At 49.0% G+C, this 26,790-nt stretch overlaps 1 protein-coding gene across 2 annotated transcripts in view; it reads left to right on the top strand.

Moving 5' to 3' along the window:
• Positions 1 to 2,770: 2,770 nt before the first annotated feature.
• Positions 2,771 to 26,790, top strand: part of MXI1 (MAX interactor 1, dimerization protein) — a 55,965-nt gene continuing 31,945 nt past the window's right edge. Inside the window, exons 1-2 of one of the 2 annotated variants that reach the window (XM_062580241.1) lie at positions 2,771 to 2,953; positions 11,658 to 11,790. In XM_062580241.1, the coding sequence (XP_062436225.1) occupies positions 2,797 to 2,953; positions 11,658 to 11,790 (290 nt within the window). In that variant the 5' untranslated portion in view covers positions 2,771 to 2,796. Of the gene's footprint in view, positions 2,954 to 10,626; positions 10,986 to 11,657; positions 11,791 to 26,790 lie in introns of those variants that run through there. The other variant, XM_062580243.1, reaches the window with a different exon arrangement.

The following is a 26,790-nucleotide window of genomic DNA, read 5'->3' as shown; positions in this document are numbered from 1 at the left end:
GTTCACTCATCCTTGCTCCTTGGCAAATAAATTCTGCCGAAGTCCCAGTTGAGGTCTTTGTACTTTTTCTGCTTCTCGGTCTCAGTCTATCTCTGAATGCAAATTGTCAGAGGTTGAAGGCAAGTTCTCAGGCAAGTATCACTGCATGCTCACTTCTGATAATTTTCTCCAAATGTTGACATCGTGTCTTTGTGGAAACAGGCTACTGAGCTTGTCGGACCTTCGTTCTGATCCATTACAGTTGCTTACAAGTTAGTTGAACTTGAGAAAGGAAAAGATCCAGGGAGAGAAAAACTAAAGGCTTAAGCTTATGTGAGACAGTCTTTTGTCCCCCTCTAGGATTTTATGTTTAGGTGGGATATTAATGAAAGCATATCCTGCAGGTCCTCAGCTTCTCCTTTAAATCAAGAAGTGCCAGGCCACAAATCTAGTGCAACGGGCTGAATAGGAAAAATATATCACGTTATCTTGGCAGAATCCCAGGTTGCATTTAATACAGGGTCTGATAATGCAACATGTTAAGTAAATGGGGGTCACAGTAACAGGCTGTGAAGATGTACGACTCGGAGGCGAGCACAGGATTGCTGCAATCAGCAGGTGCAGACACCATGGAGATAAAGGTGCTGTTTGCCCTAGTGCTCAACTGTCAGTCTTAATAGCAAGTGCTCTGTCCCAGCCAGATAACATAGCCACAAAATGCGGCTATTCTTCCCTGCTGTTCCAAGTACAGATTTGTTCCCCCTACCTGCCCGATAATGTCTCATCAACTGTCAAAACCAGCAGTTTCTCTAAAAGTTATTTGCTCATAAAGTAAAAGCAGAGTTCAAAGATGACTCACCTTATCAGAGACCAGTTGAATTTTCAGAGCAAAGCTCTGCTGGAGCCACTGTCCCTGCTCAGCACTGCTCCAAGACAGAGTTTGCTACAACGGGGAAAATAAAAACAACAAATTGGTTGCTTTTGACAGAACCAGTCCAATTATTTTCTTTATTTTAAAGTGTCTTTAATGCAAATTAATGACCAGGCGCTTGGACGTTTCCTGTTCTCTTTTCTGCCGAAGCTCTAGCTAGGACCCAGCCGGCGCGGGCGCCCTGCGGAGCAGCGCCAAGGCGGGCCGAGCCGCGGGCGCGGGAACGGCGCGGTGCTGCCGGCCGGCACGCGGGGAGCCGGCGGCCTCCGCTCTGCTCCCGGCTCCTGCGTTTTCATCCCCCTCCTCCCTTCGCCCACTGAAAAAGTGAAAAATGCCTTCTCCTTTCTAACTGCGCGAGCGGGGCGGCGTACCAGCAACGTGGGAACAAAAAATCACTTAGGGGCTGAATTAGCCGCTGGTGCACACACTAAAGCTTGTCGCCCCGGCGGCTCCGGGGCCGGCAGCTCGGGCGGCTGAGGCACAACCGTGCTGCTGGAGTTTGGGGGGGAGATTCCAACGCTGGTCGATGGCTGGAGCTCAAGGCCGGACCCTGAACTTCACACGGCAGCTCCCGAGCTGCAAGCGGGGATGTCCGCAGCGCGGGGACGTCGCTGCTGCTTCGCGCTGGCGGGCACGTGTCCATGCCTGGCTTTAGTTCTATTTTAAAGCTGCTAAGAGTCAACATTCAACCAGTTTTAGGAATACGCCGTACGTGTTTTTAGAGTTTCTTTGCAAGCATGCAACAGTGTTTGCATCTAATATGTAATCGCATCTGTTTCAATACTGATCTCCTGGCTGGCAGGTGGTGGTATTCCTCCGAGGAGGAAATACTCTTCAAGATTTTCCACATGCTGGGATTTTAATAGTTTTAAAAGTGATGTACAAGAAGCACTAAAACCTTTCTCTCCTTTCCCTTGTGTTCTCCTCTTTGGGTTGATGCCACAGGGGAAGCGTGCTGCGCATGCACCTGAAGCACGGAAAGGGCTTGACATCAGGAAAATTAGAATTAAATGGGGCATGTTCCTGCAAGGAGAAACGCAGAGCGCATATCTGTGTCCGGAGTATGAATTAAGCATGTTTTCTTGTGCAAATTCAGCAGCACTCTTAGTGTGACGCGTGTGTGTGTGACAGCTGCCCCTAATTTGGTAGATGTGAGTACTGATTGATTTTAGGCTTAGGCATCTAAACTTCCCTGGCCCAAGGGGATCTGCAGCACGTCGTAACTGGGAGCATGCGTTCATACACAGACACGAACGCGCGTGTGTGTAAATATCCGTATACGTCTGCACGTATTTGAGGCTCCTAAAGTTCTCGGCAATTCCCATTTTCATTTTATCGTTCCCAGGGCTGTTATGTTCCTCAGCTCTCTGTAGCAAGGGAAAAAGATGTTTGTGCAAATGTTGTTTAAAGAAAACAACAACAAAAAAAGGACAAGGAAGTGCCTGTAAAATATTTTCCCTGTAACCTATATTTCGTACACGCACACCGATACGCCTGTGGATCGGCGGGGAGCCGCGGGAACACCCTCAGCGAGGCTGCTGCGCGCCGCCCCGGCCGCCCCCTCGCGCGGGCCGCGGCCCCCGCCCGGCCCCGGCCCCGCCGCCCCGGCCCGGCCCCGCCGCAGCCAGGCGCAGGAGCGCGGGCGGTCCCCGCCGCGGCGGCTTCCCCCCGCCGTGACCCGTGATCGGGGCTGGGGGGGGGAAGCACCGCTCAGGGGAAGCGGCGCCCCCCCCGCGCCGCCCGGCGCCGCCGCTCTCCGCAGGCGCGGTGGGGCCGGGCCGCCCCGCCGGGGGGGGGGGGGGGGGGGGCGGCGCCGTCTGGGGAAAACAGCGCAAAAGCGGCGGCGGCGCGGGGAGCGCGGCCGCGGAGCCGCCGTGGCGGCGGGCATGGGGAAGCGCGGGCGGCCGCGGAGGGAGCCGCGCGGCGCGGGGCGCTGCCCCCTCGGGGACATCTTCAACACGGGCGCGGGCACCTTCCTGCGCAACGTGCAGGTGCTGCTGGAGGCCGCCAGCTACCTGGAGCGGATCGAGAAGGAGAATAAAAGTAAGCGGCGCTTGCGCGGGCGGCGCTGCGCTGCGCTGCGCTGCGCGCCCCCCACCCCCGGCTGGTTTGTCGGGGGAGAAGAAGAAACTTGGGGCGAGCGGCCGGGAGCGGGGGCTGGGGGGGGGGCGCGGGGCTGCGGAGCCGCGGCCCCCTCCCCCCCCGCGCTGGGGGGTGCGGAGCCGGGTCCCCCCCCGCGCCGCTGGCGGTGCGGAGCGGCCCCCCCGCCGCCGGGGCGCGGTGACGCGGGCAGGGCCGCGGCGGGAGGCGGTGGACAAAGGGCCGGGCCGGGCCCGCCCCGCTGCGCGCCCGCGGAGCGGCGGCCCCGCCCCGGCGCATGGCTCGCACGTGGAGCCGAGCCCGGCGCGCTCATTGGCGGAGCGGCGTCCCGCGGGGCGGGGCCGGGCGCGCCGCTCCGCCAATGCGCGGCGGCGGTGTCCCCCGTGACGTCACGCGTTGCTGAGCGGAGCGCCCTACCCCCTCCCCCCCCCCCGGTGCCGCGGCGCTCCTGAGGCGGACCGCGCCGCCGCCCGTTGCCGCTCCTCCCGCCGCGCTTTCCGCGGCCCCCCGCGCCCGTTGCCGCTCCTCCCGCCGCGCTTTCCGCAGCCCCCCGCTCTCCGCGGAGCGCGGCCTCTCTGGCCGCCGAGCCCCTCCCGCGCAGCTCCGCGAGGCAGCGCGCTCCGCGCCCCCTGTCACGTCCCGAGGCGGAAAATAGCCAAGCGGCCGATCCAGGGGGGCTTAAAAAAAAAAACCTGAATTAGTGTTTATTTTCTCACGTGCTTAAAAACGTGAGAACGGGTGAATCGGCGCAGCAGCGCGTCCGGGGAGCGGAGCAGCGCGGGGTCCGCCGAGCGCAGGGCGAGGGCGGCGTTGCGCGCCGAAACCGTTCCCGCGAGTGCGAGCCCGGCAGCGCCGTTGTCTTGGAAAGCTTGGGGTTCACCGTTTTGGAAACGCGCTGCTGCCGGGTTTGGGGTTGGTTGGCTTTTATGGTGCTTTTATGCTGAAACTGTCCAGATCCCAGGGGACTTGGTGAGGGAGGGCAGCAGAATTTTCTTTCTTGCCCTTGAGGTGGATAATACTCGATATTTTATGTGCTGCATTTAAAAAATATATCATTTTATGTGGCTCCTTTTTTTATATATAACTGGAAGACAGACAGAGTTGAAGTTGCTGGCTTTTCTCTTCCAGCACCACACCGGGATACAGGATTTGTATTGCTGCATTTGAGAGGAAGCATTTACATCCAGGCAGCGTTTACATCCAGGCAGCTCAGTTCCTCAGCACTTGTTTTCACTGAAGCTTGCACTGATGATCAGCATTGTCATAATAATGAAAAATCTTCACTTTTTATAGCTGGTTCTGCGAAATCTTTACATTTGTTGTTCGCCAGCAGGACATTTTGGGTTGCAAAGTCCCATTTAGCGAAGGTCTCAGCTGGGCTATGCTGAACGCGCAGTTCAGAGCGTCACCGTCGTAAACGGGCAGTTTTTCCACGTTGCTCCCAAACAAAGAACAACGCTGCTGGCATTAGAAAACAGTCTGTTGGTGTGATGGGCCCCGCTCTACGCAGAGGGGGCTGCAGGAGGAGAGGCTATATCCAGAAGTGTGTATGCAGTCCGGGAAGAGGTTTGCACGCTCAGCTCGCGTTCTTGTGAGCACGCTGGGGCTGGGTGAGCCCAGGAGGGTCGTCTCAGCAGGGGACCCCAGTCTAGGAAACCGTCCCTGGTGTCCACGTTCATTCTGCCAAGCCCTTGCTGGAAATACCAGATTATTCACAGGTTTAAAACACAAACCCAAGCAGGAGCAGGTGCTGCCCTGCCTCGGATGGCCCAAAGCACATGTGTCCCCTCTTCTGGTGGGCAAAGAGAAGCTATGGGGCCCTTTTCAGCCCCCAAAACTCAGCTGTTCCCAACCCCTGCCTGCAGGCTGGTCCTGCTCGGTGCTCCGCGTCTAGGGCAGGATTTTCAATTAAGTCTGCAGTCTTCTAGGAGTTTGGTGTCCAGTGAGGAATAAGGAGAGAATTTTTTCATCATTTCCTCTTAGACACATTTGTCGGTCCCACATCCCACACTGTCATAGTCACAGGTAATAGCAGAGACCACAAGCTGGTCTGGTCAGGTGGAAACAGAGCTGCAGGGCTGAGAGCCAAGGGGCAGAGCTTGACGTGCCATCAGGGCTACAGGAACAGGAGACTACCCTTAGCCATGCCATTTCAGCACCTCTCCCAGCTGTAAGATCACCATTTTAGTATTCACTTTCCTTTTTAAAAATTGAAATATGTAGCTGTCTGCAAAATTATCTGTATCACAGCCCAGTGACTGGATGGGCTACAGTCCGCTCTGGTAAAATTCAGTATTTCAGCTACTAAAATACAACTGAATTGTTTTTCCAGTTGAACCTCTGGAAATGAGTAATACTGCTGACTTACTGCTTGATGCAGTTCTCATGGCAAGACTACGTAACCCAATCCTGACATACCTTGGTAACTGACAAATACATGTTTCCAGATGACCTGCTTCTCAAAATTTAAGCTTAGTATCAAAGGAATAGAAACATCACATGAAAAATTATGGTGGCAGTTTTCACAAACAAAGTTTTGCTGAAGGCAACTCTGTTGGTGTGTCTGTAACCTCTGCAAATGGCTCCTCATGAATTAGCATGGCTAGAAACACGTAGCGGCTATGAAAGCAGCTGAAATGCTGGAGTTTGGAATCTGTTGTTAGAGGGAGTTGGGGTTTAATATGTGCCTGGCATTACCTCTGTATATGTGGACACAAGCTTGTGTCAGCAGGAATTGCATACAGATGTGATGAATTCTTTGGATATGATGCCTTATCTGTAACAGTCATGGTATGTAATATATACTGTTTTTACTACAGATGCAGACATCTGCTGCCATATCCTCTTCCTAAAGCATGAAGGCCAGCAAATGGCTGTCTGTGTCAGTGACATCCTTGTTTTAGGGCCTAGTAGAGGTGTGCACACATGGGGCAGCTGACTTTGTCACCTAGAGAATATAGTGAGAACCTCTTTGTAGTCTGGCTGTCGAGTGCTGGCTATCCTTACTGACCTTCTGACCAGGAATAGCAAAAGGGGGACCTCAGACTTGTCCTTTGCTATTGAATAATCCTGTCTGAAGATGAGGAAATCACAGCCTTGCAGATGTATTGGCAGTATCTTCTTCCTGCAGCTCCTTCCATTGGCTGTGAGCTGCTTTGGGTCTTTTTCTTGCCAAGCTGAGGTAAAGATCTAGTAGAAACCTGTAAATAGCAGAGTGCAGAAGGAGCCAAAATTACCTTCAGTTTATATGCAGAGATCCTACTGCATCAATGAGAGCTGAACACATGGCTCAAGGTCAGTATAGACAGTCTTAGATCTTACAATGATGTGATATATGGAGCAGCACAAGACTCCTTTATATTTTTCATCCAGGTCACAGTAAACCCCCTTCATTCCTCTTGGGTTGTGACCTGGCCACAGTGATTCATGTGTTAACCACTTCCAGGTTGTGTTTTTTTGACTCATGCTGTTTAGACCTTGTCATAAAATTCAGAAGGAAGTCACGCAGTAGAAATGACAGGGCAGAGGTAAAACTATGGGTCTGCACCAAAAGTGCCACTGGGAACTAATCAAGTCCTCCATCAGCAGAGCATCCTGAGAGCTGGCGGAGAAACACCCCAAGAATCCTATTCTCACTTAGCTGAGTGACCCCATCCTACGTTTGATGTGTTTTTCCTAAGGGAGGCCCTCTAGGTCCTCTTACTGAATTTTGCAGCTGGATCAGTCAAGTGACTTGACTAAAGTCGCAGAATGAGTCACTGTCTCAAACTAAACTGGGGCACAGTGCAGGTCTGAAAAAAGCCACTTATCTCCCAGAGTAAAGGCGCAAGTGGCCCGAAGAGCTGATACACCTGTGGCTTTTGCTCTGTCACTTGGCAGAGACTGGTCTTTGAATCAGAGCAAGGTACACAGCATGGGCTTTATTCCTGCTCAGACTCTTGGATATCCAGGTGGTTTGGCACTGAGAAGTTTCTGTCCTCACTGTTGGACAGGTTCCAGACACTAGTGGGAGTACTGAAAGGGATTATCTGGTATCTTGCAGAAGAGTGAGGCTCCTGGATCAGAAAAAATGAGGCTCCATCTTACAGTCAATGTAGGTCCTTTACTAGAGGTTTTGCAAGCATTGGAGGGGTGCTAAGCAGTTAGCATTTGGGATGTTCTCCAGCCCGGTGCTAGAAGTCCTCCAGAGCTCAGCTTTTTGCAGCCATGAGTACAGAACGGAGACCTGGTTGTTACAGAGTGTGCTGACAGGCAGACTGGGGTATGTTACAGCAGTTGTCCCCCAGGCTAGAAAGACTGAGGAGTTTTATGGATCTGCAGTCCTCAAAAATCAATTGTCCCAAACCCCAGTGAATCATCTCCCTGATCTGAGAACAGCAGAGAATGGTCTCTAAGGAGATCTTTGCTTATACCTTTGTTGCAAGGTTGCCAAGTTTCAAAGCTTTGAAAGCAAGATTAAGACTCTGCAGGGCTTATTTGGAGGTGGGCAAAGGAAAGTCTGGCAGCTCTTGCCATCTTTATGTTCCTCCCAGAGCTTGCAAAGACTTGGGGATAGGAGGATATTACAAAAAGCCAAAGGAGAGATGGAAAACCAGGTGCTCTTCACCAAATATATTACCCTTATTTTAAATAACCTTCAGGTTGCAAAGCATTATATTATTTCTAAGTCTTTACAGCTGAGGGTTGGGCATCTTGAGCTGTGCTCTTGTTCCACTCTTAGCTTAGGGTGTGCCTTCATGCAAGTGATTACATTGCTTATGCCTCAGTTTCCCTTCCTGCAGAGTAGAAGGAAAAAGTTGAAGTCACTGCAGTTTCAAGAGGCTTAAAACATTACTTCATGGAAAGCTCACATGACATTCCGCTAATCAAACGTGCTGGTTTAATGCAAAGTGATGGTAGTAAAAAAAGGGGGAGAAAAAAAAAAGACCACATCTGTTTTACTTGATTAAAATAGTAAGGCAGCATTTCAGATGTAAATATTAATTGATTTCTGCACTGCAGATTTCTTCTTGGGTATTTAAGTTGTTGCTAAGGAGGAGGGAAAGGCTATCGGGGAGATTAACAAATCCATTATTAAGGCTGGAAATGGAGGGCTGCCGAAGTGCCATTTAATAAAACGTAAAAAGCCCCTTTCTAAAGGGCGAAGCAGCAGAACACAATGAAAGTGAATCACAGCTGCCAAAAGGGATGCCAAGCAGCAAGCACTTATAATCACAAAACTGTACTTACAGATCATTCGGAGCCACTAAATTAAATGATCTCATTCTCCCCTAAAATACTCTTCCCTTAGCCTCTCCCCAGTATTGCTTGTGGATTGCCGACCCACATCTTTAAATGTGATTTTGGTGGGGGGAGGAATCTGGTCAGCAGTCGAATAGCATGGGCCTCTTTGTGCTGTTCACTTTCCACCCACATTTGTTTCTATCACATAAAACCTGGCATTTTGCAGGCTGACCTGCCCACACTAGCACTTAGGATGACAGCTGAAAGATTTTGCAGGTCTCCTGTGGCTCTGTGGTTAGTTTGCCTACCTCTCCAGGGGTCCTTCTTTGGGAAGATGCCCTGCAGTTCACTCTCAAATTTGTTTGCACAAGAAGTTTTTTTTTTTTTTTTTTTTTTTTTTTTAGTTGTACATTATTTACTTCAGAAACACAGGCTCTAACATGGAAGTTCAGCTGATTCTATGTCATGTCACAAAAAAATTGATCCCACTCTTAGTTGACTCTAGTGCTGCTTTCATTTACTGTGCATCTTTGTCCTTTTACTTCGTATCATTCTTATTTTATATCTGGAACTCTTGTCTTTTAGGTTTTATATGAAACTTTGGCCAACATTTAGATAAGCTCCTAAGCTACCCCTTCAGTTTCCAGCCATGGCTTTCCCCCTTCAGTCCCTATAGTGGTAACACCCATTTCCAAGCATGCTGTCCAAAAGGTGGTGGCAGTGGATGCTGACAATAACGTGGTCTTGCAAAAACCTCATCAGCATAGGAGGATTTCCCCTTTTCTTAATACTAATGATTTTAAGGGTTCAATATTTATGTATTTACTTAGTATTGCTAGTCCCGAAAGGCAAGTGATTCCCTGGTTTTGGAAGCAGGTTAGTGTAAGTATAATAGAGCTCAGAAATGCACTTGCATTATTCTCAGTGTTGTGAACCTGCTCCTGCGTCCCATTTTTTTTCCTTTGCAAGTAACCTGAGATCATGTAAGTAGTCCCAAGACTGCTCAGGTTTGAGCCTCTCTATATGCTTTTAACAGTCAACTCTATAAGCAGTTTCCAGCACGGCAGCAGGGAGAGGGATGGTTTCTTCCCCGAGTTCCCCTACAGACCAAAGGCCCTTTTCAGCAGTGCTCTGGTCCTGCTGCACGGGCTTTGCTGATGGTCATCTTGCCTGAGCGAGGGCTGGGGCTGGCTTTTCGGCTGTGCACAGCGAGGGAGGATGGCCCTGAAGGTGTCCCAGCCTCCTGTATTTCTTTACTTTTTCTTTCTTTTTCTTTAACGTCCCAGGATAAGAAAAACAAAACAACCCGTTGAGATTCAGGAGTGAGAAGGGCTATATAAGAATGGAATAGCAGTATTACTTTTACCTCCATCAGGTGTAAGCCTGCTGTATCGCGGGGAAAGCTCAGAAATGGTGGATCGGCAAAATGTGTTTAAAGAAAAGTTAACTGGAGTAAATCCGCTTTGTGCGAGGCCGCCTCAAGTGGAGTGCTGCCAACTCCTGCAACTTCAGCGTGAGTCTCCTGGCGTTTCGTGCGCTGTTTAAGGCTCTTGCTACCAGGCACAAGTCATCAAGCGAGAATCGCAGCTTTCCAGGTTTCTGGGGGCGCTTTCCCAGCTCCCAGCCTCGTGGGGAGACGCCCGCCAACGGAGCCGTAACGGAGCCGCAACCGGCCGCCCTCGGGCCGGGAGTTAGCCCCGGCGAAGGCCGCGGCGACGCTCGCTCGCGGGCTTCCTCGGCGCGAGCTCCGGCTTCCGGCTTGGGCGCGCCTCACGCCGGCCTTTCCCAGCGAAGGCCGACTCGCTTCGACGCCAACAGCCCGCAGTTAAACGCCGCTTTTTTAAGTTTTTTAAATCGGGCTCCAGCAGCGGAGCGGGGGCGGCCGGGCGGCGAGGCGCCGCGCAGCGGGCCGAGGCGGCTGCGGGGGCAGCTCTCCCTGCGCCCCCGGGATGGCGGGGCGCGGCTCTGCCGCCCCCCGGCCCCGGGCCGCTGCCGCCCGCGCTCCCGGCGCGACTTTCCCGGGCCTGGCCCGGGGCGGGGGGGGAGGGGCCGCGCACGGACACCGCCACCTTCCCGCCGCGCTGCGCGGCGGCCGGAACTACATTTCCCAGGCGCCTCCGCGGCGGCCGCGCCCCGCCCCCTCCCGCGGGCGCTCGGCAGAGGTAAACAAAGTGGTGCGAGGCGGCGGGCGCGCGGGGCGGGGCGGGGCCGCGCGGGGGCGGGGCCGCGCGGGGGCGGGGCCGAGGGGGTAACGCGGGAGGGGCCCCGGGGGGGGGGTGAACCCGGGCAGGGGTCGGAGTGGGGGAGGGGAGGGGGGTGAACCCAGGCCGGGCCTGGGGGGGGAGGAGCAGGGGGTGAACCCAGGCCGGGCCTGGGGGCCGAGGCGGGCCGGGCCGGGCCGGGCCGGGCGGGGGTGCAGCGCCGCGCCGGGCGTCTCGGCGAGGAAGGCGTCCGGCCCCGCCGGCTCCCTGAGGGGGGGGAGGAGGAGGAGGAGGAGGATGAAGGCTCCTGGTCCTTCCCTCAGGCTTCCCCCGCGCGGCCTCCCCTCGCCCTCCGCGCAGAGCCGCCCCGGGCGGAGCGGCGCCGCCGCGGGGCCGCGCAGGCGGTAGGCAGGGCCGGCGATCCCCGCGGGGCGCGGCGCGCCCGGCCGGCCGAGCCCCCCGGCGCCTCCGGGGGGCCATGGAGCAGGTCCAGATGATCAACATCCAGCGGCTGCTGGAGGCGGCCGAGTACCTGGAGCGGAGGGAGCGAGGTAACGGGAGGAGGGGGGCCGGGGCGGCAGCGTCCCCGGCGGGAGCGGGCCCGGGGGTCTCGGCCAGGGACAGACGGGCGCCAGCGAAGGGGGTCGGGGCAGGCGTTCCCTGCTGGGTGGCGATAAACGCCTGAGCAGCGAGGGGCTGAAGCGAGGGCTGACGGATCCTCCTCGCGGTCGTGATCGAGGTGGAAGATGCCCACAGAGGAGGGGAGATGGAGGTGAATGAGAGTCCTTGAAGGAAAAGCGCGGCTTGGCTTGAAGTTTCCCGCTGGACAGGAAGGATGGTGGAGCGAGGCTCTGGTTTCAGGGAGCCCTCGGTGGCCCGGTGAAATACACCTGATTTGCTCGGTACGGGTTGCTTGAACTAGGAGAGAGAGACAGGGCAATCTGTAGGCTGTTGTGTCTGCTTTGACGTTTTCAGGTACTGGAGATGTAGCGTCCTTCCTCCGAGGCTGGCAGAGCCCCTTCCTCTCTTTTCTCCACCTCCCAGTCACTTCCCTCTAAATGCATCACCAGTTATTTTCCTGTGTGCTTGTGCCTCAGGGCCTCCCCACCTAGGCTGGTGGGTGAGCATGAGGCCTGCCGCTGCCTTTCTTTTTTTTTAAAATATTATTATTTTTTTGTGTGTGAATTATCCTTTTCACACCCTGCCTGTTGATTCTTGCGCAGAGTGTGAACATGGCTATGCCTCGGCCTTTCCCTCAATTCCGAGCCCTGGACTACAAGACCCAAAGCCCACGCGGAGGCTGAGCCGGGCAAGGAAGCACAGCGGCGGTGGCAGCAGTGCGAGTATTGCCAACAGGTACGACCGGGGCAAGGAAGTGTGGGTGCAGGGCTGGATGGAAGGATGAAGCTAGAGAATAAAGCTGGAGACAGGGAAGAGAAACTTCCCTTCAGGAAAGCTGAGAGGAAGGAATCTGAGCTGGGACACACAACTACAGCATCCCTTTGGGGTCCATAGCGCTGGGAGAAAAGGGGACACGGAGGAGCTGTGTCTGGCACAGCTGACTCTCTGCCAAGGCTCATAGGCTGCAAAGGGAAGGGGAATAGGGAAGAGCTATTTGTAGAGTTTAGGGAAGACACGGGCAATAGCTGTTCTGTTAAATCTGTTAAAGGTGATGGTGTCTTTCCAGCCCAGAAGTTGCTGCATTAAGGGGCAGTGCGTGCACAGCTGGAGTACTTTGGAGTGTAATGATAGGCACGATTTGAAGTAGCGAAACGATGCTTTAAAATGGGTCTCCTACAACAAACTGGGAGAGGGAGATGTCTGACTGCTGTATACAGTGTGTTTTGAGAATCAAGTCAGGAAACTGAAGCTGTGTTTCACTCTGCCTTTCAGGGCAGTGGGATTTCCCAGCTTTCTGAATGCTTAACAATTGTTGAAATCCATGTTTTTGGCACTTTGTTATATTTCCTGGTTTGTCAGATTCAGGAGGTATGACTGGGTTAGGCCTGTCGCTCATTGCTGTGGTAGGATCTGCCTCCCCTTTCTAGCTTTTGCTTTCTTTTGCTCCTCTCTGTAGAACTATGCAGACCTTGTTGAGACCTTGTATGGCAGAGAAACTTAAGAAATGCAAAGCATTAAAAAAGACAATTACAAACTTGCTTATAATGCAGCAAGGCCTGCACAATCCATAAAATGGTGGCAAGTTGCTCAGGTGACAGAGCTTTCTTAAGGGCATTGGGAGGGGAACTGTGGTGTAGAGGCTTAGGGGAAAGGTGCCTTTTTTACTGTGGTTGATAATCACAGTAAAATCCCTGGTGTTTGATAATAAAGGTTATTTGAAGTGGTGTTAGGATATCTTGCTGTGGGGAAAGTTTTCTTCCTCAGGATCACCGTATCTTGGGTTCTTTGTATGCTTCTTGTTTATATTTATATCCCTCTTTCTTCTACCCTCTCCTAATTTCAGGGTAGTTGTATTCCTTTCCTGTTTCTCATGAACCAACGTCCCAAATCCCAGGCAATTTGTGTTGGGAAATGACAGTAAATGCTGATCTGAGATCTGGTTTTTTTCCCCTCCTGGGTTTCTCGCATATTATTTTTCCATCCCACACCTCTTTCTCTCAAAGGCCTTTGTCATGGCAACCTGCCCTTCTCCCGAGGAGGGCTGGAAACACATCCCCCTCAGGAGCTCCTCGGCACCGAATCCCGCAGCCTCGAGACTGGAGCATGATGCACGGCTCACTCGTCCCCGGGGCCGGGGTGCTTGGTGTGCAGCGCAGGCGCGGAGCCTGTGGGCATGGCTCTCGCGGGGTCCCGAGGCCCGCTCACTGTGCAGGTTGGCACGACAGGCCGAGTGTGTTGGGGAGGAGGGGACGGGGAGACAACAGAGAAGCAGGATTGGTGCTTCTTAGCCTGACTTAAAATCTTTGTTACACAAGAAAAACTGAAGGCCAGATTCCATCTATCACTGTTGCCTTGTGCTCTTGCTTTGACCTCGGGAGGTGACCAGCCTTGGGTCCGTTCTAGCAAGGGGTTGGAGCTTTTTGATCAGGGAGCTCAGGCCTCGCACGCGCATCTGGTGATGGAAGTTTCTTTTAGCACCAGTGGTAGCAGCTTGCACTTGCTGTGGGAGATGGCAGGCCTTCCAGATGGCTGCAGTGCTGGGAAGTGACAACTGGGAAGTTCGGGGTGCCTCCAAATGTGCTGCAGTGTACTTTGTGTGATGCCAAGTACAGTGCTAGCCTTATTTAAAGGAGGGTCTGTGTCCTCCTTTCCTGTTAAAATCAAAGGGACAATTCAGTAAGTTCTGTTTAGTGAAGTTGTTTGAATGGACTTTGAATTAAAACATCTAGCAGTTCTTGAGGGACAAAATTGCATTTCATGCTTGGATGAGAGGTTCTCTTAAACTACTTCTGTTTCAAAATGTTTAACTACTGTAGAGAAATTATGCTTTTAGATATGGTTTTGTCATTAAACATTATGTCATAAACTGTGCTGATGAGATGCAAAGTATTTACAAAGCCTAAGGTGCCCTTCATTTCATAGTCTAAATCCAGGTATTTTGTGTCAACATTTGCAACCCAGACATTACAGCTACTGCTTCCCAGCAAGTACGGTGCTGTCATGGCACAATTACCCAGAAAGCTCCTAGAAAAAGGCAACATAGCTCTGGGTGGTGATGGTGGAGGAAGATCTTATTCTTAGAGAGGTAAAGACAGTCTTCCAGTACCTGCAAAATAACTTTTTTTGTTCTACTTTGAATGGGAGTGCACAGTTAGAAGAGAAAAAACTGTTTCTCTGGTTCAAATTGATAATGCATTTTTAAATAAGGATGTTTTGGCTCAGGTTGTCTCTTCCCTCCTTTGGCTCAGTGCTGCATCTGACAGCATGCAGACTGCTGCGGAGGGGAGCCCCTCTGAAGTCCTTGGGGCCTTACATTTTTATGTATGTATGGTATTTTGCATGGGTATTTTAAAGGCTTTTTGGATTACTGACTAATATTGCATGCTGTGGTGTAGATCCTGCATGCAGTTAAACATATGTGGTCTGCTGATTTTAGTCAGGGCTTCTTAGGTACTGGAAGTTAGGCACCTGCAGAAACATGTAGAGAATTACAGTCATTATGATGTGGATTTCCTAGAAAACAAGAGAGACTTTTAAAAATACCCCATTTAATGTACAGATAAAAGCAAAAGGCAAAATTTAATTCCAATTTAATATAGATTGGCTCATTGGTTTACTTTTTAATTTGGTTATGAATCTTGAAAAGGGTATTTTCTGTGGGGAGTGAGATAAAAAAATTAGCAGCACTTTTCTTTTTTAACGTACAGTATCACTTAGTCTTCTTCCTTCTGAAGACATTTGTGAGGCAGAAGCTGAGCTCTAAAAAAACTTGTTAGAGAAATGAAGTAGACCATGCTGGGAATACAGCCCTGTGGGTACTTCAGCTGCGTTCACTGGTCCTGGAGACTTCTCTTGCGAAAGCTGCGTATGCAGTTCTGAACAGGCTCCATTATTTGAAAGATTCATTGCAGTTAGGACTGCACTGGTTTGATGTTTATATGTTTTTGGAGAATAACTGAGAAGGCTTTTTAATCAATTTAGTTTGCTGTGCGAGCAGGAAATAAATAAACATCAGGGATACCAAATGATTCTCTCCTCGTCCCCCTAAATACAATCAATTTAATGAAGTTTAGATTTATATCAGAATCTGAAATTATATTACAATATTAGATTGTCATTTGTATTGCTTAGACTCCCAGGCATATGGAAAAGCGTGTTATTTTTCAGTCTGATCTCTGATCCTAGGGAAATGCCAGGCACCCTCCTAGTGATGCTGGGAGTTCACAGGTCTCCCAGGAGGTCTGTGCTGTTAAGGGCACTCAAAGAACCTATTACTCAGTTCCACGGGGAAGGTTTGATCTCTGTCCAGTTTCTTTTTCCTTTCATTTTACCTCTCTTCCCACTATCCTCCCTTGTGTCTAAGGCTGCTTCCCAAGAGCCCTCAGCAACAAACCTTTCAGACATCTGCAGTCTGGCAGCAGGCAGCCTGTAGAGCTGGGAGTCAGCAGATCTTGCTACAATGGGTATGGTAAGGCATTTTGGACACCTGGTGTCTTCAAAATGCAGGTGTCTGTGTTTCTTTGCTCTTCTAACTGTCCTAGTGATGCATTTCCTCTTTTTTTTTCTATTGTAGATGCTTCTCCCAAGAGCCAGATGCCATTTAAAACTTCTTTTCAGCATTTACTGTCATTTCCCAACTTCTAAATTCTGTCATTTGGTTTTGTGCTGAATCTTCTTTGTAGCCAGTGAGCTTCTACCTTCATGACCTTTAAAGTTGTTGTTAGAGGGTGCAGGGGGGCTGCAACTACTGAAACTCTCAGGTACTGCTGCTTTTAAGCTTAGTTTGCACGCAGTGTCCCTGAGCGGGATTGGGGGCAGGTGGGTATGCAGAAGGTGCTTCTTGTGCCTCAGGTGATAGCTTCACGTGCCACAGGTTTGTAGACACGGGCGCCGAAGCTAAAAGGATGTGGCATGTGTAGCTGCAAGTACACCCTGGCTGTCTGATGCACAAGAAAGTCCGACTTACCAGAAGAGCATGAACCACTGCTGTGTGACTACCTCAGTCTGTGGAGGAGGAGGAAGGGCACTGGTGAACACTTGCTTACACCAAGTTTTAAATGTGTCTTTGCTGTTTGAGGAGCTTCACTGCCCCCACATTGCCTCACCAGCTGAGTACCTGATGGTCTGTAATTCTTCCTGCAGCCTCTGGAGTTAGGACTCTGCCATACTTCCTGTTTTATTAGTGAAGAAGAGGTACAAGGAGCCAAGTGGTTTGCCCATCTCATGTAAGAAGTCTATGAAAGAGGAAACTGTTATCTCAGCCAGAGTCACTCTACTTTTCTGCTTCAAGCACCCGCCCCTCTCCTCACATCTCCTTAGACAACAAAGTCCTCAAGGCTTTTTGTTGACATCTTTGTTGTTTTCTAACCTCTCAGTGTGCTTGTTTCTGGATGGTATTGTTTGTTTGTTTTGGGGCCTTTTTTAGCCACTTGCATTTAGCCACTTTGCATTGAATCACACCTTATTCCTTGTGGGAGTTGAGTTTTGACTCACTGTGTGTATGTGGGTTAGAATTTAGCCTTTGTGTAGTGTGTTGGGGGTGGAGACTCTGCTTTCAGTCTCTGGTTTTGTAGTGCCATGGAGCGCTGTTTATGGCTCAAGACTTAGCTTTGCTTTGTATGATACAAACCGACATGTGTGATGCAGAGAGTAGATGGGATTTGCTGTGCCATGTTTTGAGTTATGCCACATTTTGATAATGTACAAACAGCGAGATTGCTATCTGTAATCATCATGCTTTTACCTGAGATTTTGTCTAGAATTAGTTGAATATGCTATTTGCCTTTCCAAGAAAGGAAAAGTGGACAACGTTGAGTTGTTGTGTTAGAGCTGCTAAGAGAGTTTGGCCAGAAGTATTGCCTATAGTTAGGCATGAGCATGGCTTCTCTCGGAAGAGGCGTAGTGGCAGTTGAATATTAGGCTAGGAAAATGGATTACTGGCTCATTCTCTTTCCTTAGCAAGGAATTTCTAATTGGCAAGATAAGCATAAAAAATTATACCTTTGTTTCTCCTTTATCGGAGAGGAACCGTGCTCAAGTCCCATGCTGCTAGTAATATCTGCATGTAATACAGGAGGGTGAACAGCCTTCCAGAGTTGTTTCTGGCTTGATTGCAGCATCAATTCAGGCTATAATCTAAAGACTGAGTACCATAAATGAACAAAGTCCTGAGTAATAGAGGAACTTCAAACTGTTGAATGCATGATGGGCAAAGCACGCCTTGTTGCAATCTCACTAGCTTTTGTAAGTTTGTACTTGAATGTGGTTGATGAGAGCAGCCTGGTCAACAGGGCTATCTTGGCAAATAGCTCCATGAGGCCTCAGCCACATCCCTTCTGCTGATTTTATGTAATTTGCAGCAGCATGATGTGCAAGTACAGGCAAGCGAGCCATAGTGACGCTGGAGTTTCTGAAACTGCCGGTTCCGAGTTGTGCCTTTCCTTGTCTGTGCTGATCTATGTGAGAAGCTGAGATCCTGCCAGCGATTTGGGCAAAAAGTGTGCAGCGTTTTGAACGCAGCATCTTCTCAGCGATGTTTGGCTCTGCTGTACCACAACGGACAGGTTAGCGAGTGAAACACAGAAAATGAGGGGGAACCCAGCAGAGGTCTTAAGAAGCATACATCCCACTCCCTAGAGAGGAATGAGGTCTCTGAAAGCACCCAAGTTTGGTATGGCACTTCCCGGTGGCGAACACTCTGTGTTCTCCTCTCTCATCCTGTTTATTTTACAGCCCTCCAAGTAGGAAGGCACCAGAGTCGTGATTCCTGTTTTCCCTTTGAATATTAGTAATATAAGCACACAAATATAGGGAGATCTCTGTGACAGGGAATCTGTGCAGGAGCCCACAATTCTGAGCTGAATTTACATGTGGATACCTTCACTAGGTGTAAACATAATTTAGTCTCTTGAGACTGCCTTCATGTAAACCAGACGTGGGCCCAGCTGCTGATACTATCTGCAACTTTGCTATAATTCAGTGTTGCAGCATCTGTATTCCATGAAGTGTTGCTCTCTGGTGAAGTGATTGTGATCCCTCTGTCCTCTCAGATTTGGGGGAAGTCTCTATAGGAATGTTCTATTTTGCAGCAGTGGGACTGTTAGGCAGGGTTCATGCTGTGTGCGGGGCAGCACTGCCCAGGTCCATTTCTGTTATCATCACTCCCGATCAGCCAGCAGTGATTGCAGAGATGCTGATGCAGTGAGGAGAAACTGCAGATTTTGGTGCCAGGGTCTCTTGAAACATGAAGTTTACCAGCTGCTAGAGAGATCTGGTGTCCTGAGGTGATGGGGAGGATATTTGGGTGAAATACGGAATTGCTTTTCTAGTGTTTCTGCTAAGGAACATTGTATTCAGTGCACAGCTGATTCCTTGGTTTAATTAGTATTCCATATTTGTTACGCTTTTTTTCATCTCACCCTGCTTCGACGCTTGCTGTATCCACTTCTCTGTGTAATGACTCATTCATAACACATTCAGGGATTTATCCTTGGTGGTCATTTAACCTGACCCCTTCGGTTAACAGCGACTTGGTTGTCACCTGTAGTGTTTTTGCCAGTGTCTTCTTCTCTGTCTGTAGGTAAGACTGACATTTTCCTTTCTTGCTCTTGGTTGATCTTTCAAATACATTTCTCTTCCTGACCCAAGCAGTTCAGTCCATCTTTGCATATCATGCTGCTGAGTTAGTTGTCTTGTGTGTTGAAGCTGCTGCTGTTCATTATCTTCTGATCCTTCCTGACAAACTTCTGCATGAATTCAGAGCCTGGCTTCTGTTAGTTCTCTTCTTGAGAGAGTTGGCTCCTACTCCCTCCCCCTTTGCACCAACAAAGATAGGATTTGTTGTTGTTGACTGTTTTGCGCTCCCTTGATCAGAGGCTGTGGGTCTCTGGGGCTTTGCACTTGGCTGGCCTTTGCTTGGATCGCTTCGTTACGAGACACTGTCTCGTTGATCAGCTTGGAGGGAACAGGCCTGCTTTTTCCATCCCTCTGGATATATTCCCATCTTTCATTTCTGTGCTGCCTCCTGTACTTGCATTCTCTGTTCTGCATGTGATTGACTTCAGTTTTGCTGCTTTATGAATCCAGTTTGAAATAGTCTAGATGAATTTCAACATTATCTTAATTGCTTGCTATTATTTTGCTTACTCTCTAACTAGTAGGCATGTGGACTGAGAGCATTTTTCTTGCTTTGCATCTCTGCCTGCATCAGATACTTGATTATTTTATGAGCGCTTCTAGTTTATCTCCTTTCTTCAGTTACACCATTGAGAAAAGGGTATTAACTGAGTGCCAGAAGTCATGGGCAGGGAGAGGTGATGTTGGGATGGCTGTTAAAACTATAAGCCCAGTGGCCATTGCCATGTCGCTTGGGCAGCCAGTTGTTTATAAAGCAAGACATGTTTATAGACATGGCAATGTGAAATAGCATCAGTTCTAGTTTGCCTTGAAAAGTGGGGCTACAGACTGCAGCTGTTTGTGAACTGTTTCGCAGGTAGATGGCCATCTGGGAGCAGCAGGAGGTAGCAACCTTGCTGCCTTTGTAGTGTTTGGTGCTGCTTGTGAGCCAGAACCGTAAGAACAGAATGAATCGGTGCACTTCCCTTTTCTCAGCATTCCTTTTTCATGGATCTGCTTCCTAAATGCTAGACAGGTATGTCCTTGTAAACAGGATATAATCCTGGACATCAGGAAATCTGGGTTCTCTTCCTGATTTTATTACAGCCTGTGTAAGTCTCTGTACCTCAGTTTCCCTATTATAATATGTAGATAATTAAATTACTGTATTTACCTCTTTTCAAATATACTTCCCCTCCATGCATTTCCAGGCACAGCATTGCAGCAATATAGTTGTAACATGAGAGATAACTAACAACGTAAATAGAAGTGAGGAAGGTCTGGTCTGGCCCAGAGCCATGTAAAAGCCACCAGCTTCTTTTCAAACAAAGTGAGTTGCAGCCAGGTGGCATTTACTGAAAAAGCCTCATTTTTTCCCAGTGGATTTTAAGGTAGTTTCCTTAGGCCAGAAGGTGTGTGTTCCCCAAACAGACTGTTGCTTTGCAAATGACATTGCTAAGACTATTTCTGGATATGACCATCTTCCTCTAAAGGGTAATGTTATGTGTGGGAGGAAGCATGGTATAGGGCAAAGGGCTGGCATGCCGGGTCCTTGGATCCATTCCTGAGCCTGCCACTGAAAGACTGTAAGATCCGGGTACATCAGAAGATCTACATGGGTCTATCATTGGTGCTACCTTGTTGGCACCAGTAATTATCATACCTTACATTATACATTACATACATTGTCTGGTGGCCCTTTGGAAGGGACTGAGGCCCTGACCTTGCAATGGGACTCTCGTGGAGCCTACTGAAATCAGTGGGGCAGAGTGCAGAAGCCACACAGAGCCTCCTGCAGGGTCAGTTCCTACCCTTCTCTCTGATACACTTCAATATTAAACAGAGGAAATTTTGTTAGCAGAGATACTGAGGTAGCAGGGGATGAATGGAGTTTGTGCATTGTTCCGTTTAAATATTCATTTTGCTTCAAACGATCTGTTTATGATGATTGTGTAGTGAGGTGTGCAGGGAGGTCGTCCTCCCCAAGCAGCACCTGAGAGAGATCCTAGGGTCAGTATACAGGTCATGTGAGTGCAAGTAAGCATCTGTATTTTGTTCTCCTCATTCTGTGCTTTCAACTTCTTCATTCATGTGGGGGAGCTTGGAAGTACTGTGGTAAATCCAGCTGATACTTTGCCTTATCAGGGGCTGAAAAACCATAATTTTGCTTTTTTTTTGAATCAAGAATTTGTCTCTAAGTTCAGATTCCCTTGCATCAATGTGTCATAGACAGGGATTCCTCCTTTCTGAAAAAAAAATTTTCACTTTTTCTAACTTGTAAGAATCCGATTGAATTTGGCCAAAGTCTAAGTCATTACAGAAGCTGTCAACTGCTGCATGTTCAAGGGAGGTGGGCTAGAGTTTCTCTATCAAAATGGCTGAGATACAAAGGGTGACATGTTCATTTGGGAGGTATCTAATCTGCGTGTGCACCATGCAGATGGTGAAATGTAAACCATTCTGATATGGTTTACTATGGATTGGGAAGGTAGGAGGTAGTTTCTCTAGGATCTTTACTCACTTGTCACAGAAGTTAGAAGGCCGATGATAAAGCAGTGAGTAGCCCTCTGGAGAACTCATTTTGCTCCTTACGCCTCCCAGCAATCCAATGTGAACATTCTGCAAGTCACTTTAAGCCCAGCTTGTCATCGTAGACCCCAAAACAGCCCATTCTTCATGTTGTGACTTTTTTCCAAGGTGTGAGCCTGAGCTTTGAGTTGCACAAATGCTGACAATGTACAGCTGCAGGGGGCATCAGTAGAATCAGTGCTTTGAACCTGTAAAGTGACCCAGAAAACCAGGCCCTTGGGGTCTTCCTTGAGGCACCCAGAGGGACAAGAAACTGCAACTCTGACTTCTCTGTGTTTCAGCTACCCACTTGGAAAACAAGGATGTCTGACAATAAACATGTTTGTGTACTGCCTAGCCGCTGCTCTCCGTGGGACTGTAGAAAAGCCTTTAAGGAAACCACTGGTTCTGTATTCAGAGCAGGGCTTGGCTTGACGCCACGCATTGAACAATGAGGAGAAAACAAAATATTGAATAGCTGCTTGTTCAGCAAACCCAGTTCCTCTTGGCCGTGCAGGGCCCTGGGTGAGTGAGTGTGTGTGGTGGAACAGTTTCCCCTTAGCACTTGGGCTAGGACCAGCCTCAGCATAGGGGTTTCGGGTGGTATAAGAGAAGGAGCAGGAGAGCTGCACAGTGGCTCCCAGCTGGTAGGACAGGCAAGGAAGCCAGCTGGGAGCTCCTTTGCAGGCCCCAGAGCACAGCAGTGAATACAGAACCATTTTCTTGCTGTTCAGAGTCTGGTCTGGAAAACCCTTCCCCTGCAGAGCGCTGCTTTTTTGCAGCTGATTGGGGTGTCTCTCTGGCTGCAGGGTGAGAAGCTATGTTTTGGTAGAGCTCAGCTCTGGGACTGTGAGGCTCATGGTGCTAAGTGAGGAAGAGGAGTCTTCCTGCTACTTCCTCCCTTGTGTTGAAAAAGCAGAACATGTGGCACCAGCCCGGAGCTCTGTCTGGGGCTGTTGCTGCAATTCCTTCTCCACCTGAAGGTTATGCCTGATGTGTCTATCAGATGAGTTTTTTCAGTAAAATAGTATTCCCTGGCTCTGTGCTCCTTCCTTAGAGTGTTCTCTGGCGCCTCATACCGTGATGTCTGACTATAGAGTTGGCTCTCTTAGCTGGGCAGGGCACAAGGGATGGTTTAGAGTTCGAGGGTTTTTTATTCACTTTCCCACTTACAGCTTGCATTGATTATGTAATTTCTCCTTTTGGACCCAAGAATCAGATGGCACAAATATTCCTATTAGATGTCTTTCTGGGATGCCTGAGAACAGCAAGCCACTGATGCGGTTCTTATCCTGGGATTTAGAGAACCCAAGTTCAGTGCTTTGCTGTACCACAGGCTCTTGTGTGACATTGGGAAAATCAGTTAGCTTTTCTGTACATTGCTGTCGTGTCCCACCCCAGCATAAAAAGTCATAGGGAATAGTTCATTTCAGAGATCTGCAAAAAGAAATAATGATAATGAGATGCAGGTACCAAACTAAGAGGAACTGTGTAAATACTGGAGATGGCTTTGAAGACATTTAATTCTTTAAGAGTTGCGTGCAGTCTGCCTTTTAAAGTTAGTGTCTTTGAGTGTTGCAGGAGGCTTTCAGGACAGTGTAGAAGCGCTGGGGTAGATGACTTGCTGCGGTCACTGTGAACCATACGGAGGAACTCCTCCTTGTCAGGAGCTGAAACGGACTGTGGGGCCATTTCTCCTTTCTCAAAGATGAATAAACAGGAACAGATGCCAATGCGCTTGCGTCCCCTTCTCTGCTGGAGACTGAGAATGTGAACTTCAGAGAGGGATTGGCTTGATCCTGGGAAAACAGCTTTGATCAGAGTCTTGGGAGGAATCTGATACCATGTCAGTCTGAGTGACAGAAAAACTAGCCAGAGTTCGGGGCCAGGTTAATCTGGTGCATCTCCATTGACGTCAGTGAGAAGGTGAAACATAGCCTGTTTTGTCTCCTCAGTTCAGCTCCTTGTGATGAAGCATTTACTGCGGACCTCAAGGCCAGACTGTGTGTGGGGGTCTGGAGATAATAATGACTAAGAAAACTTTTGGCCGTAGTGTTACTTGCAAGGAAATGTTTTGTTAGATGCCCTAAGCGAGGCTGAGGTGAGCCTGTAGTTGGACTGGAAGCTGGTATTTGCAAAGAGCATAAGGGTATAGCAGAAGGACATGTGCTCCAATTGTGCCATCTCCCGTTCAGCTGCATGACTTGCTGCTCTTGACTATACAAGCTGTTGGCAGCATGAATAAGCTGCTGAGTTCCCAAAACTCCACGCAGTCTTCCAGGACCCGGGGTCCTGGGCCTCCTGGAAGTGAAGTGGGTTCATAGTACCCCTGGAAACTCCATCCTTGAGTGTCTCCATCTTGACAGAAAGACTTAACTCTTGCACAGCAGCTATCTAATAATGGTTCGTCTTACTACTGGGCTGAAGATTTCACCTACTGCAGCTGGTGGAGCTTTTCCGTGGACTCCTCGGGTTATGCTGTGTGCCCTTGATTTTGTAGACATGTTGTGGTGTTGATCTGCTGTTTGAAACGCTGGCGGAATGCTGGGATTCTTTAGCCGGTAGATTTGGTTTTGTTCACACAGGTCAGTCAGTCGCTTTAAAACTGAAAAATCATCCTTCCTTTCTGTTTCTTTTGTCATTTTATTTGGCAGTTTCCAATAGAGTTATTTTTGAAGAAGAAAAAGGAGAGACCAGTAGCTTAATTCTGTTTTTCCCAGAGGGTTTTGGCTTGGGGAATGGAAGAAGGCATTTTCTGGAGGGGAATTTGATGGTGAGGTAGATGGATGTCAACAGAAGTAGAAGGTAGGAAAGGTCTGAAAAATGAAGGAGGTTGGTGTGGTTATCCATAAGCAGCAGGGGTAGCTGCTACCTGGACAGCGTAAGGTAAGACAGACAACTGTTGGGCTAGATGGATGGTCTTACTGCTTTGCTAAACGCAGTTAAGGTAATCATGCATTAGTTTTCACTAGCTGATGGAGTATTTCTTTCAAGATTAAGATCAAGATCTCTTACTAGAGCAGAGTGGGGTGAGTGAGTTATGGGTCTGGTTTGGAGGACGTGCACCGGCTTTGTGTTGCTGTTGAGGACAGGTATTTGAAGAGCTGATTTTCCCCCTGCCCTGGTATCTTGTAGCAGGGGTGGCCAGCAGCACTGCCTGAGCCACAGGTACCTCTGGTGTGATGGAGATGCAGCTCTCAGAGTCCTAAGTCTGGATCCAGAGGCAGTGCTGGATCCAGGCAAGAGGGCAGACAGGTCAAAGGAGATGCCAGGGTCACTGGGTATAAATGCCACCTATGTATGAGGTTGGACAAAGACACTTGGTTGTTGCCTTTTCCAAGTAAAAGGCAGTTACCCCTTTAAGAAACCCAAACAAAAAGCGGATACACTGCAAATGCATTTGTTGTGCTATTTATCAATATTAAATGTGTAAAACAGGTCAGTTGTGTTTGATGTCATGTGTCAGCTTTGTGATTGTAATTACAGTAAAAACACCAGTGAAATAGGAATTCAGCGCTCTTTAGAGCTTGTTCCTCCCTAAGATGTTTTTTTTTATTGGCTTACCTGTGCCTCTGGGAAAGTTTGGCAGCCCCTGCTCTGGCATGAGGGATTTTATTTAAATAAAGAAAATGATACATTATTTACAATGTCTCATTCACTGAGGGAATTCAGTGCAGCTTATTGTTTTGGGGACACCTTGTTACAAGGTTGGATAGCAAGAATCAGAGTAAGAGATGCAAAGAGGTTATTGCATCTGACCTAAAATTAGAGTGACTGACAATTGCTGCTCTGCATGTTTCTTATTATTTTGTATGCGGTTTCAGATATCTGGAAAAAAGAGATACGAACTTTAGTTTCTCTTCTTTCAGCTTCATGTTTTTTAAAATCGTGATGGGGCTTGCTTGTGGCTTTTGTTGCTGTTTTCCTCGCTCCTATAGGTTAAGCTTCTAAAGCTTGCTCTTGATCTCTTGCTGAGCTGTTTTCAAAATGCATTCATCAGGATTCTCCTCCTTACGTAATATTTCTTAAATTTTTAGGGACTGTTACCAGTTTGGATGCTTTCTTTTTAAAGAACTGACTGCTGTAGAAATCTGGCTTTTAAAAGAGAACCGCGCAGTTTGTGCTGAGCTGCCTTTCACTTGGGGCTGAGGTTTCAAACAGGGGCAGGTTGGAGGCAGGGCCAGTACCTACGCTTGGGCTTTGTTTTCCTCTCTGAACCTGCCTGTACCTGCGTAGCTGTGGCTGCAGCTCTGTGAGTAGAGGCAAGGTCTGGCTTGCTCTGTCTGGCTGGCAGCAGGGATATGAACTCCTCTGGTCTGTGCTCCGCAGCTGTGTCCTTATGTTACTGCGTGACCCAGGCTGTGAGTGACCACCAAGGGCAGCAAAGCAACATTTCAGTGAAGGTACCAATTCCATGCTGTTGTAAATGCAAAATGTTACAAGAAACCCTGAAAAGTTCCTCAAGTTCCTTACAGCCATGGTGTCCATCAAAAAGCTGGTGATACGCTGCAAGGATGGAGCTGTGAGTTCGGTGTGGGGATACTGTCTAAGTTCTCAGGTGGTGAGACCATCTTAGTTGAAAAGGTCCAGTTAAAATTTGATTCTGTGACTATTCAAGAGCTTTTTTTCTGAATGAAGGATCAATAGAGGTTCCTATATTTTGGGGTTTTTTTTACACTGCACTGACAGCACTATCCTTGTTTAACTCCAAATAAATCTTAGTAACATGTACAACCCAAAGACAAGAGGACAAAATTAATCTCTTGATCAGGAACTACAAAAAGTGAAATGAATTATGAACAGAAGATGGAGGGTTTTTTCTGTGCCCATTGCCAAAGCTAAGGGAAACTGTCAGAGAAAATGTAAGTTAGAGAATTGGAGGGGAGAGGGGGACTTCCCCACACACACATTTAGATGAAAAGAAGACTTAAAGCTTTTCCAAATATCCTCAGTAAGACTAAGGGAAGCAGAGACAATAGACGTAGCATTCCCATAGGATCCATTTGACATTGCTGAGATTCTTCTGTTTGCATGCAGTCACGGTGAGAAAGTGTTTGGGGGGTTTGTTTTTTGTTTTTAATTTGCCACTGATATGGTTAAAAGTCACAGCATGAATTTCCTGACTTGGTGAAAAGCCTATGACCCCTCTCAATTGTGGTGTTCATCAGAAAGAAGATAGGTAGTAGAGTCTCCTGTGTGGGAGGAGTAGGGAGAACCTGCTGTTTTAATTTTGTTCACAGCAGTGGGCCAAACTTTGTTCTTGCAGTGCTGGCCTTCATAATTGGCTCGATATAATACAGGAATTTAAGCCATTGCGTATCTCTGGCTTTATAGCTGCTAATGGAATAGCCAAGAAGAGTGTAAAGTCTCCTGCAGGAACATGAGGTAAATAAGATCAATAACCCTGTTCCAAAGAACATACGGGCTGTGGTTTTAAGGGGGCCTTGGCTCAGCCTCTGGAGAGCTAATTTCCACCCAGTTGCATTCAAGTTGCCCGGACGAATGGATTTTACCTGTTTAGACCCCGTGGAGGATGTGGTTTTGGTCTGGGGA

The sequence above is a fragment of the Rhea pennata genome, chromosome 7 (assembly GCF_028389875.1).
Source record: "Rhea pennata isolate bPtePen1 chromosome 7, bPtePen1.pri, whole genome shotgun sequence".
NCBI lineage: Eukaryota > Metazoa > Chordata > Aves > Rheiformes > Rheidae > Rhea > Rhea pennata.
This window is presented reverse-complemented; position numbering and strand designations above follow the sequence as displayed.